Genomic DNA, 21,245 nt, shown 5'->3' with positions numbered 1-21,245 from the left:
TGGATGTCTGCAGGGAGTCGAAGGCATGTCGTCAAAGAACTCTGAATCTGGAAAAATGGACACATTATTTAGATATTAGTGTTAATCCTCATTTCTACACTGGAACTCAGAATGCTGTTTAGGTCTTTGGGCATCTGAAAATGTGTGTGTGTTTGTGTGTATTTTTCTATGTGTGAGTTTGTGTGTTTTTGTGTGTGTGTGTGTTATGTGTTAGTTATGCGTGCGTGTGTGTTATACGTGTGTGTTGTGTGTTGTGTGTGTGTGTGTGTGTGTGTGTGTGTGTGTGTGTGTGTGCGTGTGTGTGTGTTATGCGTGTGTGTATGTATGTGTGTTATGTTAGGTGTGTCGTCTAATCTTTATCAAGAATTAAGCCCATTGGTTGGTTTCCTGATACCAACTCGATGCTGAAAATGTTCCTGGGTTTGTACCAACTGTTGTACACAACTGTAAATAAACACACGATTATAGCTTTTGTATTAGGAAGGAAAATACTCCGGAATACCACATCCGGTCTACAACCCGTGTGTTCGTAGATGTACTTATTTCCAAATGGAGGATGATTTCAGCTGAAAGCGAAAGGTAATGGTCTATTTCCGGGAAATTCTGATAAATAATTCATTACTGCGCCGCAATTTGTGGCTCGAGACGCAGACGTAATTTATGGCGTTCGCCTCCAGGAGTCACCAGAAGTCACCTAGCGGAGGTATAAAATACCCGCCAGGTAAACATCAGGCATGTTTCATTTTAGAGTCCGGTTGAGCAGCAAGGAAAAAAAACATTCACTCCTAAAGACAAACTGCAGCCTACAGACTGTTTGAAATACGACGAAGAAAAACCTGCGCGAAATATGAGAAGTCTATCGCCGGTGTTGGTTCTCGCGATAGTTCTGATGCGTAACAACGGGACGTCGGCCAGGAGCCTGCGGGGCTCGAGCTCTGCGGAGTGGCCCCTCGCGACAGGTGCGTCCGAATATTTACATTTTATACTACTGCTTTAAATTGGTATTCTGGTTCATTCATACTTAATTTTTTTTAAATAACAGTAATAAATGCTTATTTGTCAATCTATTTACATGGGCCAATACTGAAATAATTCGGATATAAAATAGCCTGCTAATATTATAATTAATAATTTCATTAATAATAATTCGACTTACTTTTTAGTTAGTATGTCATGTAGGCAACGTTGGCTGGAAATCCAATATCGGCCGAACAGGAAGACAATAGTCAACGTTTTCAAGTGAAGTTCGTGTTTTCCCGACAGGTCGCGGACCGACCAGTTTCTCAGAGCTGACGGTGGCCAAGAGGACGGATTTAACGGACATCTTACCGGAGAACCACAACCCGTGCATCTCCCTGAGAGGGAACGACGAGCAGCGTCAACTGCTCTGCAACGACCGGCGGAGTCCGTTCAACTACAATCCGTTCGGGCTCCGCTTCGGGAAACGGTTTCTGCCCGTGAAAACCGACCGCTTGTCTCAAGGAAGTCTCGCGAGACCGAGGACGATAACTTTTTTACCCGTTTTCCTCAACCCGCGAGATTTGGAAATCACGACCTAATGAAGTAGCCGTGTCCGCCTGTCCAGCAGTTTTCGCGTTGCAAGTCAAATATTTTAAATTAATGTCGTTAACTTCACGATTTGTGATATTCCTATCCCATCTTTTACAATCTTGTGTTATTTTTTCCCATGAATAAACCTTTTGTACCGTTCTTGTGTGGTGATGAGTTACTTTCCAAAAAATATTTTTTTATATGAAATGGAGTTTAATCGACAGCTTTGATCAAAACTTTTTTAATGTTCCTCTTTTGTAAACCACGTTTATCTATATGTTGTATAATGTACTGTTGTAATAACATCCACCACTAGGGGGAACTGTTGTTCCTAGATTTTGTTTACTGTACTGGCAAACCACAACACACACACACGGACACATTAAGGATTGTAATTTATTAACCCACGTATCACCACTTACAACATTTACAACAAAGGTGTGTTATTGTACTCCAAATACAACAAAATAACACATTTGGACTTTGGAATAATTTTGCTTGCTTGCTATATTTTTTTCTACCATTATTTTCTCTGTTGGCTAAACAGATCATCCTGCTCATAGAGTCATATGGTTCCATGGTGGTTAGACACTGGAACTAGGCTCTATAATTTAGGGACTATCTCAATACAGCTGGTTACTGTCTACTAAACTGGTCCCGTACAGGGAGATTAACCAGGTGATGGGAGTCCACTATGTGCCCAACCAACTAACCAGGTGATGGTTACCTGTGACCTCAAGGTTATCTATTAAAAGTGCTAAAACAAAGTCATCGCTTCAATCAGGGGTCAAATAGCTAATTCCTAGCAGGGATTCAAACACACCTCTGCTGGTAACAACAGTGGGACAGTGCTGGTGGAAACAACACAACAGAAAGTATCACTACGTACGTACGTGTGTGTGTGAGTGTGTTTGTGTGACGTGGACGGGTCCACTTCCGATTCGGAAGGTGTGGTCCAATCAGACGAGACGACGAGGGAACTGTGAGCACACCAATAGAACACTAGGAGGCATAGAACACTAGACCTGCCACGGCTGGGCGGAGAGCGTTGTTCGGGGACACCTGAAGGTAACTGTATTGCATCTGTGTGTGTGGATGAGGGCGGGGCCTGGTAGGCAGGGCTGTGGCTGGGGGGGGGGGGGGGAGATGGGGGAGAGGAGGAGGAGGAGGAGGGGAGGAAGGTGCCTAGAGGTCCTTGAGGTCCTTCTGGATGCCCCACAGAGTGTCGGCGCTCTTCTTGAGCTGGGCGACCTCGTCCTCGTTGAGGGTCATGTTGACCACGCTGCCGACGCCGCCGCCGTTCAGCACGCAGGGCAGCGACAGGAACACCTCCTCGCTGATGCCGTACATGTCCTGGAGGAGGGGGGGAGAGAGACGGATTTACATTCATATACATAGACATGGATACATACCTTCATTGATCGTTTTGTTCTGCCTTCCATACTTTCTTCCTGTCAGTCAGTCTGTCTTTCTCTCTTCCCTCTCGGTCTCTCTTCCTATTTTCTTTCTGTCCGTCTTCATTTCTCCCCTCCCCTCCCCATCTGCCTGTCTTATCTCTCCTTCTTCCTGTCTGTAATCCTGTCTCCGCCTGTCTATCTGCACTCTGTCCTCCTGTATAGGCTCCTGTCTGTCCTCCTGTCTGTCTTCCTGTCTCCCCATTGTCTGTTCTATCTACCTGTCTTCCTCCCTCTCCGTCCACTTCCCCTCTGCCTGACCCCTGGCTGTGACCCCTGGCCCTGACTCTTGACCCCTAACGGTGACCCCGAGGCCGGCCCCTTGACAGTGACCCCTGACGGTGACCCCTGGCCCTGACCCTTGACCCCTAACGGTGACCCCGAGGCCGGCCCCTTGACAGTGACCCCTGACGGTGACCCCTGGCCCTGACCCTTGACCCCTAACGGTGACCCCGAGGCCGGCCCCTTGACAGTGACCCCTGACGGTGACCCCTGGCCCTGACCCTTGACACCTGAAGGTGAGCCCTGCGCCCTAATGCTGACCCCTGGTCCTGGCCCTTGACCCCTGACCCTTACCCCTGACGGTGACCCCTGGGTCTGACCCTTGACCCCTGACGGTGACCCCTGGCCCTTTCCCCCTCACCTTGACCATGGTGGAGACGGGGTGGATGCGGCCCATGTTCTTGACGATGCTCTCGGTGAGGTCCGCGACGCTCAGGCCGATGGCCCAGTTGGTGTATCCCTTCAGACGGATCACCTCGTAGGCACTGAGGAGCAGAGGGCAGAGGTTAGACACGCCGGATCAGATCCAGAGCAGAGGTTAGAGACACTGGGTCTTAGTCTCACAACACCAAGCATCTCTGCTAGAGGTTAGCATCTCAAGCTAACAGCCCCAGAGCTGAGGTTCGCATCTTAAGCTACTAGCCCAAGAGCAGAGGTTAGCGTCTCACGCTAACAGCCCCAGAGCAGAGGTTAGCATCTCAAGCTAACAGTCCCAGAGCCCAAAATCCACCACCAGATGTCCTGTTAGCCTACTAGCATAACCAATGCTAAGTCCTGTTCTAGGATGTCTCCATGATGGTAACCATGGTAACCCCATACCTGTCCACCACGGCCTTGTGCGTGGCCTTCCACCCCTCCTTGTCTACGTCCGTCCCCATGGCCGGGTTCAGCTTCTGCAGGTTCACCCCCGCAACGTTGGCCCCGCTCCACACGGGCACTGCACAAACACGCAAACACGCACACACACACACACACACACACACACACACACACACACACACACACACACACACACACACACACACACACACACACACACACACACACACACACACACACACACACACAATTATATTCCTGCTTGAGAACAGTGAGTGTAGGTCTCTTTGTTTGTCTGTACGTGTAATATATGTATGTGTGTGTGTGTGTGTGTGTGTGTGTGTGTGTGTGTGTGTGTGTGTGTGTGTGTGTGTGTGTGTGTGTTAGTTTGTGAGTCTGTGTGCATGATAGTGTGCGTCTGTGTGTGTGTGTCCTCACCGCTGGTGTCCCCGTGCTCCCCCAGCACCCAGCCGTTGAAGGCGGTGGCGTGGATCCCGAGCCGCTCGGCCATCAGGAAGCGGAAGCGCGCCGAGTCCAGGTTGGTGCCGCTGCCGATGACGCGGTGCTTAGGGAGACCGCTCAGCTTCCAGGTCACGTAGGTCAGCACGTCAACTACACACACACACACACATGCACACGCACGCAGACAGGCACACACGCACACAAACACAAACACAAAGACATGCACGCACACAACAAGTTACCTTCAACTCGTTAATTCACTCGCAAAGTCACTTTGTATCTTAAGTAACTTTCAACTCGTTAAGTCATTTGTTAAGTTACTTTGTAACTTAACAAGTTACTTTAAGCTCATTAACGAGTAACTTTAAACTCTTGTCTCACTCTTCCCCACCGGGGGGTCCAGGGTGTCGGGGGGGGGGGCGTACCGGGGTTGGAGACCACGATGAGGGTGCAGTTGGGGCTGTGCTTCATGATCTGGGGGATGATCATCTTGAAGACGTTGACGTTCCTCTGGACCAGGTTCAGACGGCTCTCGCCCTCCTGCTGTCGCACGCCCGCCGTCACCACCACCAGGCGGGAGTTAGCCGTCACCGCGTAGTCTGAGAGAGAGAGAGAGAGAGAGAGAGAGAGAGAGAGAGAGAGAGAGAGAGAGAGAGAGAGAGAGAGCAGACTATGCTTAAACACTCAACAAATGAATCATCAGTGTGTCTAGTATAAAGTGCTGCTGTCCTCAGTGTGATGCGGCTGGTGACCTGCTGACCTTTGTCAGCGACGATCTTGGAGGTCTTGAGGAAGAGGCTGCCGTGCTGGAGATCCATCATCTCTCCCTTCAGGCGGTCCTCCATCACATCCACCAGGGCCAGCTCGTCAGCCAGGTCCTGCACACACACGCACACACACACACACACACACACACACACACACACACACACACACACACACACACACACACACACACACACACACACACACACACACACACACACACACACACACACACACGATGCGCACATAGGACAGGAGGAAACATCTTTGTTAGCAGATCAATCATTTTCCAATGTAATCTTAGAAAAGATAAGATGAAGTTTAAAGTGAAGGCTGGACTTTAGAACGACTCATTGTAGTTTTCTCTGATCTCCCTGCGCTCATATCTCATATTCTAGCTTGATAATACGCTATACTAACATTCAGCCAACACTGATAAGATAGCAGAACCTCTGATCCTCTGATATGGTGGTGATTTGAAACTTTACTGACACTATGTCTGCAAGCGTTTTGTCGCATGTCTTCCCAGAGGCTGAGGGAAAAGTTGACCAATGCTGGCCAACTGTGTGTTCACTGTTAGCCAATCACGCACTAACATAAAAACGCCCCCGGCGACGTGATTGGTCGGAACAAATGTTAGTGAAACGAAAGAAAAAAATAAAAAATCTGCTTGTCTAATCTCAGACTTTAGTTTCTTAATCATTGACATTTACATTTTACATTTAGGGCATTTAGCGGACACTTTTATCCAAAACGACTTACAATAAGTACATTTGTCAGAAGAAAGAGAAACATCTATACATCTCTGTGGGTACAGTAAGGATTTTATTAGAACCAAGTGCCAAGCACTAACAATTGCCAGGTTAACCCATTTCCCGTATGCAACGAAGATAGCTAGGATAAACTAAGGTCCAATCCCATTTCTACCCATTACCCCTTCCCCTTACCCCTTCAAAGCAAGGGGGAGGGGTAAAGGGAAGGGGTAAGGGGTAGAAATGGGATTGGGCCTAAATCTGGGCTCTGATGTGGGAGACGATGGAGGGGGTCACTTACTCTGAGCAGGATGCTGATGGCGCAGGCCATGCCCACCTGGCCCACCCCCACCACCGTGACCTTGTTCCTGGGGGGCTCCGCCGACGCGCCCGCCGTGGGGGTCATCAACTGATTCAGCACAGACATGATGGCTGAGGGAGGGAGGGGGGAGGGAGGAGAGAGGGAAGGTGGGAGAGAGGAGAGGAGAAGGGAGGGAGGGAGGAAGGAAGGGAGAGGAAGGAGGGAGAGTGAGGAAGAGGGAGGGAGGGAGGGAGGGAGGGAGGGAGGGAGGGAGGGAGGGAGGGGGGGACAAGAATAGATAAGTTCATTTTGCAATACAACTTTTTGAAGCTCATTTTTTTATTACCGTTTTTTGAAAAAGATGCACGTAGGCCACTATGGACTTGACCTTGAGAGGCAGTTGGATTCACGAGATAACGAGTAAAGTGTTTGGGCCAATCATTTTCCTATGAGAAACTATGTGATACGTGTTAGACAGATGGCTCATCCAATCACCGGCCAAGTACTTTTTTAAAGTGCCTGCCCCATCCAAACAGTTTACACAGGATATAATAACTAACGAGTGTAATTAACATAACTATATACCAATCTAGCTAACATTAGCCAACAGCGTTACCAATTTAATCAATGGAAGTTCACCATAAAAACGTTTACTTATAATTTGTCCACGGTATTGACTGAAAGAGACAAAGCTTGTTTCTACATATTGAGTTAAAAAAGAATAAGAATGAAGGAAATGCCACAACATCTGAACTGGAGTAACACAAGCCCAATTGTGCCTGCGTAGCTAAGGCAACAGAAAGGTCAAGGGGTCAGCCAATAAGGAAGTGATACCAAGGGGACAGACAGTCACCCACAGTTCTGGTTTACAGTCAACAGTAGCTCGGCTCTCTGCTCGAGGACCTGCACACATGCTGTCAACACACACACTTGTTTATACAAGGCAAAGACCAACAAAATCACCTGAATAACTGCACACATACACACATTCACAAACAAACAAACACACAAACATGAATACACCGTGTCGTTAGGCACTCAAACTGTAGCATTGCCCCGCAGACAGGCAACATGACAACTATGAACTGGAAAACAAAAACTGTAAAGGCCCAATGAAAAAGGTCCAATCGAAGGTCGAGAGAAGGTCTTACAGAAAGGAGCTCTCAGCCGAGCGAGGAGCCTGGACATTATGTCTTCAGGGTGGGAGACGCTCCGACTGACAGACTGTTGTGTTTCCCCTTCTAATTCATTATTCGGTCAGTTTAGCGTGTTGCGGTGACTGCGACTGGATGCCTGGCATATCTCAGTGGCTTTAACTGAATGCCTGGACTCTCCTTTCGGTTAACCGGCCAGAACCCCATCACCGATTTAAATCTTTTGCCTGTATGTATGCCAATGATGGCACCCATTTCTCTCCAGACTATCCCTAGAAGGAGGGATCCCCCACTCTGCATTCCTTCTCAAGATTTCTTCCTTGCTCATTAAGGGAGCTTTCTCTTGCCCCCTTGAGGGCTAGAGTCATAAATGTATGGCCTGTTAAGCCCTTTGTGACAGGAACTGTGATTAAGGGGTATAAAAATACAATTGAAATTAATTGAATATCGCTGTCGGTACAGTCGTGTTCAGCAGATCTGTCGCCCACGCACATATACCTGGCATGGTCTGGCTGTCCCTTCCATCCCTGTCATCAGAGGAACATGGAAGGCTGGATCCTGCTCAACCACAGACCAGGCATGAGGTGTTCAACAAGACCGTAATAAACTCAAAATCGGTGGATTAGAACTAATCCATCAATGTTATAACCACCACCTATCATAAGATGGCTGATATTATTTTGTAAAACTTAACTAATAAGAACAGATTTCTTGAGTAAGCGAAGGTTTCAGGCAGTGTTAACCCCAACTATAGCGGATGACATGTGTAATGTTCATAGAAAGCAAATATGACGGAATAAACATGTGAAGGAATTCTGAAAACAGATATTGTTATCATTATGATCCCTGGACTTGAAGACACGTCATCTCACTGGGGAGAATTGGAGAGAAATTATTTAACTTCTTTAACTCTCTTTGAGGGTCATTTGGTATTGAGCAGTATCTGTGGAGTAACGTATTTTTGTATTCTAGGTATTTAGGACGAGGGATTCGAGGAATCTAGATGTCCCATCTGTTTTGTCTGTACACACATGATGTGCTAGAATTGTTGTTTTCCAAAACAACTCACAACCAATTCTGTATCAGTTAATGTGATTGTGTGACCTTTGAGTTGTAACAACGACCAAAGGTAAGAAAACATAAAACACCGAAATATCTGTAGGGGAACAATTTTGAATTCAGGATGAATATTTCATATTAAACCAGATTCTGTGTATTTGAGAAACAAATAACTAAATGTTAGACAGGATCCTCCGACCTGTTTTTGTTTGATATTGAGCTGCTAAGTTTCGAAGTTTTCTGATCATCAGTTTAGTTTTAAGTCAGTAGAACAACAATAGACAACAACATGGACGCCAGGTGTGACCCAGGTCTCTCTGAGCGACTCTGTGCTGGCAGCCATCTTGTCATTGTGGGTATTTTTGTTTCAGTTGACTGACACACATCTGCGCAGTGTGCTTCAGTCACGTGTGGTCTGTCTTCGTTTACATGAGTAACGTGAAGGCTAGGACACATGTGACAGCTGCTCACAAAACAAAAAAACCTCTAGCCTCTAATATTCTCAACGATAATCATATTTGATCTAATTTACATGAACATACTACAAGAACATACCCAGAGGGCCACACACACACACACATATAAACATACCCCACCCCCCAAACACACACACACAGACACATATACACACACACAAAAACATAGCCACACACACCACAAGCACACATACAAACTCACATACAAAAAAGACACAGACACACACCACAAACACACTAAAAACACACACAGCAGTACTTCACAAGATGCAGAACTTAGCCACCGCTTGGCTCTACGTGGAATATGATTGTTTACTTTAAGCATGCCTCCACAAGCAGAGCTCTCTCTCTCTCTCTCTCTCTCTCTCTCTCTCTCTCTCTCTCTCTCTCTCTCTCTCTCTCTCTCTCTCTCTCTCTCTCTCTCTCTCTCTCTCTCTCTCTCTCTCTCTCTCTCTCTCTCTCTCTCTCTCTCTCTCTCTCTCTCTCTCTCTCTCTCTCTCTCTCTCTCTCTCTCTCTCTCTCTCTCTCTCATATGTAAAAAGAGTTCAACATTTACCAAATTATTTTCCGAAACAATGCTGGAAGCGACCAATAGGGGGCGTTTACAAACATCACAATAAGACACACGTTTTACAAGCGTCGCGATAAGACACACGCTTTTTAGGGGTCCAAGCCAACAGGTTGGATCCCTATTGTTTTTTCTTTTCTTTTTTTACAAACGTCGCGTGTAAACCAGCCGCTTTATCGATTATATCACGACGAGTTCTGCTGGACCACCATCAGCCCCCAGGGATGATAGGAAACTAGACCCGGGGCCGGACTCTACCACTGGACCTAATGCTTTGGGGTGACTTGTAGACCACCAAACAGCTCAGTTACTTCACGTTCACTACAAGTTCACTAAGTTCATTACCGTCTGCCTTAATATCAGAGGGAGGAATTTGGTGTATAACGGTAATCATAATGAATAATAACAGTTTAAATACAAAATACAACCTTCTGTATTATTAATTAATATATCTATATTTGTACATGGTTGTTCATTGGTATGGATTGGATGAGCTCGGCTAGCAGCAGAAGCTACCAGTCCTTTGTACAACATTACTGTACAGAGGATTGGATCTAAGGCTCAGATCCGTGCTCATCAAATAACTGGTTTTCTGTAGTTTAGTTTCCGACATCACGCAAACCATCACACATCTAAGCACAACGCGTGACCGTCCACATATTCAGTATTACTTGGACGTTAAGTCTCATTAATGGAGCTGTTCTCTGCTTCCAGAGCGCATTCCCATCCAAGCGCGCTTCCATGGTTGACGTGGGGCTGCGCACGAAGCACCGAGCCGGAGGAAAACACCGAGGATACCCAGATAAATACAACCCGAAAGGGCAGATAACGGCAGGTTACGTACTTGTTATGGCTGATGGTTGTAGGACAGGGTATCCTCGCTGTGTTTGGTCAGACGGGAGGCAGGTGATGACTGGTCGGCTGGAGAGATGGTGTTTAGTGGCGAGGCGAAAGGTTGAAATGGAGGGAGGGAGGGGGGGGAGGTATTCAAGGACGGGTGCAAAGGGATGCGAGACTTTTGTGCCAGATCTGTCACATGGTTTACAGAGTGGGACTGGAACAACGCGGTGGGCACCTAGTTTAAATGCATCGTTTAAACAAATGGTGCACCTTTTCTTTTTTGTGTTTAAACGCATTTTATGAATGAAAAATGTCACATTTCTGGCCACAGGGGAGGTGTTTCTGTTGAGCATGCATCACACGCGGTTTAGGTTGTAAATTCCCACTATACTGTGAATACCATTATGTCTACCTGGGGAAGGAGTGGTTTGTTTGCACATTTCTTAGATCTACCAGGATATGGATGGACCTTTCACCTGAACCATGAACCATTTATTACGGTCTACCTCCTGCAGGACCGAGCTCCACTAAATCCTGCAGGCTCCATGCTGTTGCAGGCCTGGATGATATTATTAGATATGACCTGATCCTAATCCGTACCGATTAGTTGTTGATGGGGAAATGCATTGTGGGTGTAAAGCAGGAGACTGACTTCCCTCTTGCTCTTGTAGAAGTACAGTACAGTATGTACCCAAGAGAGTTTTGCATCTGGCCAGAAAGGGAAAACAGGTGTGCTAGAACAACCATCATAAATCTAACTTCACCGTGTAATAACTGACTTCATATGCTTCTTACTTATTTTCCTAGCTATCTTTGTTGTATACAGGGAATGGGTTAACCTAGCGATTGTTAGTGCCACTTGGTTCTATGAACATCCTTACTGTACCGACAGAGATATATTGCTGTTTCTCTTTCTTCTGACAAATGTACTTATTGTAAGTCGCTTTGGATAAAAGCTTTTGCTAAACGCCCTCAATTTAAATGTAAACTTAAACTGAGAGGTTCTTCAGAAAGATTGGTTCGACATCTCGTTTATATATATTATATAATTTATTTATAACCGTTTCCTAGTTTATCTAGCTTCTCAAACTAAATGCAAATTTGCACATGACCGTGACCAATAACCTCTCAGCTTGGACTTGATCGTGATAGGTGGAGGCATGTCTTGTGGGCTGTAAAGCTTGAACGGGATAGGTGGATTCGTGCCTTGTGGAATGTGAAGCTTGAATGTGATTGGTGGAGGTGGGTCTTGTGGGATGTAAAGCGCGGCGCTACGTCACATGGGTCCCTTTGTTTCACCGTGTGCTGACAGCACGGTGGTGATGAATGGAGCCTCTCTCCCTGCCCTCTTCATCAGCAGAGAGAGGGAGGGGGAGAGAGAGAGGGGGGAGAGAGAGAGGGGGGAGGCGCGGGAGGGGGAGAGAGACGGAGAGAGGGAGAAAGATTGGTGGAGAGAGAGGCAGGGGGGGGAGAAAGAGAAAGGGAGGAGGAGAGAGCGAAAGAGAGAGGAGAGAGAAAGGGAGGGGGGAGAGAGAGAAAGCGAGGGGGAGAGTGAGAAAGGGAGACAGAGCGGGGAGCAGGGTGGGATTGGGGGGGGGGAAAGAAAGGGGGACAGAGAGGGTAGAGAGAAGGGGGGGGGATACAGAGAGAGAAAGGGAGGGGGAGCAGGAGGGTAGAGAGAAAGGGGGACAAAGAGGGTAGAGAGAGCGATAGGAAGAGAGAGAAAGGGAGGGGGAGAGAGAGAAAGGGGGACAGAGAGGGTAGAAAGAAGGGGGGGGGGGATACAGAGAGAGAGAGTAGGGGGAGAGAGGCAGGCTGGGTCCCTCCCCCCCTCCGTCTCCTGATGCTGCACACAGCCCTCGCTGTGATGCTGCGGCCCGCCAGCCAATAGGAGGCAGTGGAGGCAGAGCATGTTTTCACTATTATTTGGTCCAATCAGATCTGAGGATTCTGATCCCCTCAGTGGTGCCCGTCAGCTGCAGAGAGGACATTGTGTTGGGGGGGGGTGGGGGGGGCTGAGGGACGGGAGAAGCCGACGACGTGATTAGACGAGGGCCAGGGTGTGCGCTAGGAGGTGTGGCCTATCACAACGTTATATAACAGTCTGACCTTCTCCTCACGCCTGGATGGGCCCAGGCTACGTCTGCATCCCTGTGTCTCTGTGGCCAGCCCCCACCATCACACTTCTTCCTCCATCACACCTCCTCCATCAGCTCCACCACCACCTCCTCTTACTCCTCCTCCATCGCCTCCTCTTCCTCCTCCAACACAACCTCCTCCTCCACCAAAACAATCTCCTCCACCGCCACCTCCTCCTCCTCCACCTCCTCCTCCTCCACCTCCTCCTCCTCCTCCTCCACCTCTACTCCTCCTCCATCCCCACCTCCTCCACCTCCCCTTCGCCCCCCCATCACCCTGACCACCACAACCCACCATATCACCACCTGCACTACAAGACTTCACCGACCCCCATCGAGCGGCTGACCTTCGGGGGAACATTCCTCCCTGGTTCTCCCAGGCTGCTGTGGACGTCATCGGACGCAGAACAGCAGATCTCAGAGCAGCGGTGACGCCCTTGAACACCAGGCCCCACCAGAGCTGCTGTTCGTACCACTGCAGCGCTACAGATGACCTGTAAACGGAGTGCGGTAGCAAACACACACACGCACTCAGTCAGACCACACAACCCCTGTAATGAAGAATCCCTACAGCCTGCGAACAGGCTGGCGAACGCCCTGTTTCCCTTCTGTCCGACTTATTAGGTTGCAACATTTAGGTCAAGACAGTAAGGAATGTGGAAATTAAAGTCATGAGCTAAGGCTCCATGCGTGGAAGGCTTTCGTTTCCTAATTGAACATGTGACTCCGTGTGGGCCATACGTTCTAGGGTTAGACGGGTTCAATGTAAAGAATGTTCTCCGTGTTGATGTACGGTGGAGCTCTGTCACACACAGTCACACGTCCACGCAAACACACAATCACATCTCCACACTAACCGACGCAGCCTTCTGCTGTTTGTCTCCCCTCCCCTCCAGAAGGTGGTCTTCTGGGGGTCACCGGTGATGCTGGTCTCCCCTCCCCTCCAGAAGGTGGTCTTCTGGGGGTCACCGGTGACACTGGTCTCCACTCCCCTCCAGAAGACGGTGTTCTGGGGGTCAATGGTGACGCTGGTCTCCCCTCACCTCCAGAAGGTGGTCTTCTGGGGGTCACTGGTCTCCTGTTCTCCCCTCCCCTCCAGAAGACGGTGTTCTGAGGGTCATCGGTGATGCGTGGGCCCGGGTAACACCCAGCCACCTTAGCGGGGCGGTCCTCCACGCTCCATGCTGTCCTTTGGGGCGTGGGGAAGGTCGGACTCTGGGCTTGTTGACATGTAACACACGTCGTCTATCAGGGAGCGGGGCCACCTTGGAGCCATCTGAAGGTTTTTGCTGGGGGCTGACATTTTATTGCTTCTTTATCTCTGAAGGATCTTTGAAAGTGTAATGCGTGCACAGACACACACACAGGCACACACACACACACACGCATGCACAGGCACACACACACACACAGGCACACACACACCAACACACACATGCAGGCATAGGCGTATACACACAGACACACACACAGGAAGACACATGCACACACACACAAAGACACATGCACACACAAAGGCACATGCACACACATGCAGACATACACACTGGCACACACACACACAGGCACACATGCGCAAAAAAACACACACACACACACACACACACACACACACACACACACAAACACGTTCAAGTTTTGCCAGGCCAGACCCACGTTCCGCATTTCTTAAACTGTCTTGAGCGATCACTGACCCGTATTTTCCTACCCGCTCTGTTTATTTAAGAGACAGGAGGAGCATTCATGAGGATTTGACTGGAACTAAATATCCTCCCAGTGCTTCCAGCTCCTGTTCTGTTCCTTTCATGTGAACCAGTCCCTGAATCGACCAGCTCCTTGTTCTACAGGTGGTGTCCCCGAGCAGAAAGATCTGGTGAGCCCTTGTTCAGTCAGATCCCTGCTCATCCTATTTGGGAACGTTTCGGGAAAACAGGAAGTTAAGCCCCGGAGTGCAGCTGTTGATTCTGGACATTCCTGAGGAATCCCCTGAATAACCAGAAGATAACGTCTGCTCAACACGACTCAGTACAGCCAGTCATATTGACATTGAGGGCATTCAGCAGATGCTAATATCCAAAGAGACTTACAATATGTTCTTTTGTCAAAAGAAAGAGAAGCAACAATATATCGCTGTCGGTACAGTAAGGATGTTCATAGTAACAAGTGCCAAGCACTAACAATCACTAGGTTAACCCATTCCCTGTATACTACGTACTTGCTACCATAGCAATGTGCAGCATCTTATCCTAGCTATCTTTGATGCATAGTACTTGCAAGTACCTAGTACTTAGTCAATGCCAGGACGTACAACAGACAATAAGTGAGTAAGGGAATCGGGGGGGGTTAAGGGAGTAGGAAGTGAGTTTTGAGTCTTTGAACCATTTTCAACGACTACTCTGTGTCCCACCAACCCAACTGGTGTCGATGAGACGATGGGGGAGTTTCCTGTGCAGTGCGTGTCCAGTAAAACAAGGGGGTCACTCGATGTCATTATCATGCGTCGTCTGAGTCGTAAAGACTGGTCGTTAGCGAACGGCCACGGGGGGCCTCGTAGCTGACCCACCCCAGGACAGTCTGGCCTGTGACCCCACAGGGCCGACGTCAAACCCCACCGTCAAAATGATAACGCAGAGACACGCCTGAGGAGGGAACACCCAATAACCAGTGTCTGGATCACAGCACTGATGCACTCTTTAGTTTAGGACTACACTTGTTTGTTAAAGGAGCATTTCACCGGTGGAGGCATGAATATGTATTGCAATTGGGTCCTATATGTAGTCGAATAATAAAATAAAATTCTACTTCGTGCAGTCTTGACCGAGAAAAGGCAGAAAGTGACTTTTTGGCGCTTGTGGATTGAAGACAACAACTCCCACCATGCACAGCTTCGCTGGCGGCCACTCCCGCTGATCATCTCCGCCTATCGGACACCTCCTTGTTCCATCTACTAATGGAACAAATCAGAGTGGAGCTTGAACCGACGTCACTAGAGTAGTGACGCTTGCACAGAAGCATACGGCCGACATCTTTCTTTATTCTGGGTGGAAATAGTAACATAGTTACGCAATTAAATGCGTTTATGTAAACATTTTTAGCGAGAAATGTGCATTTTAATTTCATAATGTTCGCTCGTTGAATGTGAAGGATGTTTGGTTTGATTGTTATGACGAAGAGGGAACGCTCCATTCACTTGCATGGACAGCGTCTCTGGTTGCTAAGCAACCTCAACGTCTTGGCGGACTATCTGCTGATCAACACTACGAATGCTGGAAACACACCAGACACACCATGTGAAGTTATTTAACCCGATTATAGTTATTTATATCCGACATTATTTAATCTAACCTGATCTAAACTCTATCATGCACCCAAACACGGCGGCATTTGGGTTTCCTACCTCGGACTCCTAAATCCAGCACAGCCACAGGCGCGTTGGCGCGTTGAACCATTTTTGTGACACACAATGATCAAGCTTCAAGTTAAGCACGTTACACGCGTTTGGTGTGGCCGTAGCCCGTGTCCACCAAAAGCGTCTTTTTATGCGGTTTCACCCAAAAAATCGGCTTCGTGTGGACGGGGCCAAGAAGGCGAACACACGTCACCAAGACGGGGAGACAGCGCCAGGCGACTTACGCCACTATCTGCCAATGGATCGTGGATGCCTGGGCTGATATAACAGTCTCAACTGTGGTCTAAGCTTTCACGAAGGCAGGAATAATCACTGAACTGCCAGTCAACAGCAGCGACACTGACTCGGATAATGACGAGAGGGATCCGGGCATGTTGGATGCCGTACTCGCCGAACTGTTAAATTCGGACACACAAGAATTCGAGGGATTCGTAGACGGGGAATGAACTGAAAAAGTGAGCTTATTGTTAAGAGATATTGATATTGATGAGATATTGTTAATATGCACATTAACGTTTGAACATCGTTACCATGGGAGTGACCGGAGTTGTCAGAACGCTTAATAAAGTTTGACTTTATCTGACTGTTTTGTTGACATTCCCTTTAGCACAGCTCGGTCTGGTCGATGCATAACGCAACCCCAGTCAAACGTTTGACTGCAGTATCTTCTATTCTATGCGCCTTATAATCCGGTGCGCCCTATACATGAAAACAGTTCTAAAATAGGCCATTCATTGAAGGTGCGCTTGATAATCCGGTGTGCCGTATAGTGCGGAAAATACGGCAGCCCTCGTCTATTTCTTTCGAAATGGTGAACTTTTGCATGGAGCTATCTTCTATGTCAGATCGAGTACCCTCCGCCAATGTAGGCCTACTTCAGTTTTATCAACAGCCTCTGTTATCTTAGCTTCAGACACTGTGGATGTTAGTTTCTGCTGGTGAAGTCCCACCCACTGGCACTGCTCTAATAGGTCTGTAGCGTCAGTGGGTCCCACCCCCTAGAGGGGGGTGGGACTAGTGGTTGTAGTCGTACGAGAATCATCCCCTCTTACACTTCCTATTTTCTTGTACGCAAAAATCGTCATATTGCGTCATAAAAAACAGGAAGTGTTGGAGATCGATACGGATCTCTCCAGTCTCTCCAGAAAATAAGGAAATGATGCTAGACCATTCAAAAATATGCGGGGGGTTCTAAAAATACAAAGCTTATGTGAAATGGGTGAAGTTGCCCTTTAAGCGCAGGAAATGATTTGCAGCGGCAGTTTTATACCTTTATTTGCAGAACCTAACGAATGATAAACCAGTAAAGAAGACCATGTAATTGCATCCTCTCCAGTCAGAGGGGATTTAAAGGGGAAGCTCCCTACCATGCAGCTGCCAAAGTAGTAACTCAACATCCATGACCTTGCTGCCATTACAACAAGTTGAATTTCTAACAACTTCAACACGTTGACAAGTTGTTTTTCTGTCATGCCGTTTAGTAATATAATCCTTATTGTGTTGTGTTAAGTAATACAAGGCTCATTAGGTTGTGTTTAGAGATTCAACACTCAATAGGTTGTGTGAGCAAGATAATCCGATTCAGCCTGAGGGAAGATGTTGCAGACATCTAGTTTTAGATTTCAAGTGTGGAGATCTGTTGTCCCCTCTCCTGTCTAGCTACCCTCCCAGTCCACCCTCCCATCTCCAGTCCCCTCTTGCTGAGCTGGAACAAACGCCGCCTCCAGCAAAACATTCCTCCAACCCCCGCTGTGCTAAACCCCCCCCCCCCCCCCCGCAACCACGTGGACTGGGCCCAGGACTTCAGGGTGACCTCCAGACCAGTACCAGGGTGGGGAGACAATGGGTGGACTCTGTGGACTCTGTGAACCCCCCCCCCCCCCCCCCCGCAGTGTTTCTGAGGACGAGAGATATCCTTCTGGAAATGAAACCTGATATTGTGGGGAAACTAGAACACAGATTGCTGTTTTTTTCAATTTCGTTCGAGCGCAGTTTGAAGGCTAGTTTGTGTGTCAGACTTCCAAGGGCTGTTCTTGTCTGTTCTGGGGAGTTTTCTTGGACTTTTGACCTTGATATTTGACTTAACAAAGACTATACAATCCTTATACATTTACATTTAGCAGACACTTTTTTGCAAAAAAACGACTAACAATAAGTACATTTGTCAGTAGAAAGAGAAACAACAATATATCGCTGCAGGTACAGCAAGGATGTTCTAACAATTGCTAGGTTCCCCTTATACAACAAAGATAGCTAGGATGAAATAGGATTTCTGGTTTTAATAGTACTGAACCAAACTATTTCTCTGTGTAAGACAGTGTGGCTGAAAGCTGAATCCTAGCTAAAGCTCTACTCTCTGCTTCTCCTCTGAGTTCAGCTGTCCGCATCCATCAATGTTTTTGTAGAATGCGCCCAGAGGGGCTGCTGTGATTCAGACTAACAAAGTAGGGCAGCATGGAAAGCTGGTTCTGCCTAGCCAGAGCTCAGAGAGCTGGCCCTGCCCGCGACACAGCTGTTTCCATCACCCCTCTGCTAGCCAACGTTCCAGACAAGCCCCCAGAATAGACATCAGAATCAGGGCCGTTATCAGGACCTGCTGGTATGCAGTCACAAGGGGCCGTCCATTATGTACCGCCCGGTCTGACGAAGGGGGTCACCTTGATGCTCTGCCTCAGCAAACACGTTACATAACGCCTGCTGGCTCAGGGCACTTCAGCAATCATTAGTTCATGACAAGGGCTTGTTCCAGAAGCTGGGATTTGCAAGTCAGCTGTTTGTGTTAGGGAACTATTAATTATTGAGGAAGTATTATTGGGTGTCAAGCAACAAAGTTGCGAGACAACCTATTGTTTTTGTATGATTGGGTGTCAAGCAACTATGTTGCGAGACAACCTATTGTTATTGTACGAATTCTTATTATTGGGTGTCAAGCAACTATGTTGCGAGACAACCTATTGTTATTGTACGAATTCTTATTATTATTGGGTGTCAAGCAACTATGTTGCGAGACAACCTATTGTTTTCGTACGAATTCTTATTATTATTGGGTGTCAAGCAACTATGTTGCGAGACAACCTATTGTTTTCGTACGAATTCTTATTATTATTATTATTATTATGCTGCCATTGGAGTCAATGGCAGCCCATAGAACCGCTTGGCGAAAAGTTGTGAAATTTGGCACAATGGTTCAGGACAGCCCCATTAGCCCATTAAGCCAATCTCAGGTCGCTAGCCCAACAGCTCTAGCGCCACCAACAGGTCAAAGTTGGACATGCATTCATGTTCATAACTTTCGACTTATTCGACCAATATTCACAAACCAGGTATCATTGGATTCCTTGAACCAAGCCCAGTTCAACACACCCTATGACGTCATTGCGCCATGACGTATATGTCCGCCATCTTGGTTTATGTCAAAAACCCTCAAAATACTACTTCTATCACAAATCTTGTCCAATCATCTCGAAACTTGGCACACATGATCTTCTGGCCATGCTTGATACAAAACATCGAATTGATCGATTGATTCAAAACCGTTTGCCCGCTACAGCAAATCAAATTTGGCGGCGTAGCCGCCAAACCGGATGTAAGCCCATATCTCAGCAGCCCTTTGACATATCATAACCAACCTTGGTACATAGACCCATGACCCCAGAAAGGTGACACTGAATAAATTTGGTGAGATTTGACCTCTAGGGGGCGCTGTTATTAATGTCGATGTGTTTTGACTCCTCTCTCTTCACATGAGTACATTTAAAACTTATTTTCAATGTCTAGTGATACTATCAGACCTCCCCGTATAGCTAGTATATTACTTCTTGCGGAAATAACCGCGGCACCCAATGATATTTGACCACAAACCCCCCAAACCGGAAACACGCCAATATCTCGGCAGCCCTTTGACATATCATAACCAAACTTGAAACATAGACCCATAACATCATCATGGGGACGCTTAATGAATTTGGTGACCATTGACCTCTAGGGGGCGCTATAATTAATGAAGACGTGTTTTAACTCCTCTCTCTTCACATGAGTACATTTCAAACTTATTTCTAATGTCTGAGGATACTGCCAGACCTCCTTATATAGCTTATAAATTATTTCTCATTGTAACATCAGAACTTGGCCGCCATGTTGAAAGTTGTCAAAATTAGTTGTAAATTCCCACAGGCCACAAATTATGTCCAATCTTCATGAAACTTTGCATATATGATCTTCCGACCAAGCTGAACAAATGTATTAAACAGCTTTCTCAAATTCAAAACCGTTTGGCCGTGACAGCCAATCAAACTTGACGTTGCTCATTAATGGGTAGACACTGCACTCGTGTGGCGCTCATTAATGGGCAGACACTGCACTCGTGTGGCGTCAAGCGGTACTTAATGTATAATGCAACAATGACTAAATTTACCATTCCGCCCACCTACTATATAAACTGCAATTCCCTCTGGATTAGATGCTTCACGAACCACCTCCAGAACGGATGCTTGTTTACATTGTGTCTCTTTTAGAGATATTGTTCCGAATACCCCTATGTATTTGTGACATTTGTTCTGTCAGGCAGACTGTATTGCGCCCTTACCTCTAGGTGGGGTCCTTTTCCCATTTACTCATCCCACCGGCTGTCGGTATTGCCGATTTCCGAGGCGGTCGTCATGTAGCCCCCTGGCCGATTGCGTCCATCCGGCAGAATTAGCCTACCGAGTCCGATTATGCTTGACACCCACATTGCTGCTCGCAGCTATATTTATTATTATTATGCTGCCATTGGAGTCAATGGCAGCCCATAGAACCGCTTGGCGAAAAGTTGTGAAATTTGGCACAATGGTTCAGGACAGCCCCATTAGCCCATTAAGCCAATCTCAGGTCGCTAGCCCAACAGCTCTAGCGCCACCAACAGGTCAAAGTTGGACATGCATTCATGTTCATAACTTTCGACTTATTCGACCAATATTCACAAACCAGGTATCATTGGATTCCTTGAACCAAGCCCAGTTCAACACACCCTATGACGTCATTGCGCCATGACGTATATGTCCGCCATCTTGGTTTATGTCAAAAACCCTCAAAATACTACTTCTATCACAAATCTTGTCCAATCATCTCGAAACTTGGCACACATGATCTTCTGGCCATGCTTGATACAAAACATCGAATTGATCGATTGATTCAAAACCGTTTGCCCGCTACAGCAAATCAAATTTGGCGGCGT

General features: G+C 47.3%; 1 protein-coding gene across 1 annotated transcript; it reads right to left on the bottom strand.

Moving 5' to 3' along the window:
* Positions 1-1,929: 1,929 nt before the first annotated feature.
* Positions 1,930-10,672, bottom strand: LOC115541542 (L-lactate dehydrogenase B chain). Its single transcript, XM_030353279.1, has 8 exons — positions 10,488-10,672; positions 6,387-6,517; positions 5,329-5,446; positions 4,994-5,167; positions 4,545-4,718; positions 4,107-4,224; positions 3,649-3,772; positions 1,930-2,904 (listed from the first exon to the last, which is right to left on the bottom strand). Exons 2-8 carry the CDS (start codon positions 6,510-6,512, stop codon positions 2,737-2,739), a joined length of 1,002 nt encoding a protein of 333 aa, XP_030209139.1. The 5' UTR covers positions 6,513-6,517; positions 10,488-10,672; the 3' UTR covers positions 1,930-2,736.
* Between the last annotated feature and the right edge of the window lie 10,573 nt (positions 10,673-21,245).

The sequence above is a fragment of the Gadus morhua genome, chromosome 4 (assembly GCF_902167405.1).
Source record: "Gadus morhua chromosome 4, gadMor3.0, whole genome shotgun sequence".
Taxonomy (NCBI): Eukaryota; Metazoa; Chordata; class Actinopteri; order Gadiformes; family Gadidae; genus Gadus; species Gadus morhua.
This window is presented reverse-complemented; position numbering and strand designations above follow the sequence as displayed.

What these genes read in the sequence shown, in the direction of transcription:
- LOC115541542 (XM_030353279.1), bottom strand. Translation starts at nt 6,512, where the DNA reads ATGTCTGTGCTGAATCAGTTGATGACCCCCACGGCGGGCGCGTCGGCG. An exon ending in CAAGATCGTCGCTGACAAAG is followed by an intron (nt 5,168 to 5,328) that starts GTCAGCAGGTCA and finishes TCTCTCTCTCAG; the next exon opens with ACTACGCGGTGACGGCTAAC. An exon ending in GGAGCACGGGGACACCAGCG is followed by an intron (nt 4,225 to 4,544) that starts GTGAGGACACAC and finishes GTGTTTGTGCAG; the next exon opens with TGCCCGTGTGGAGCGGGGCC.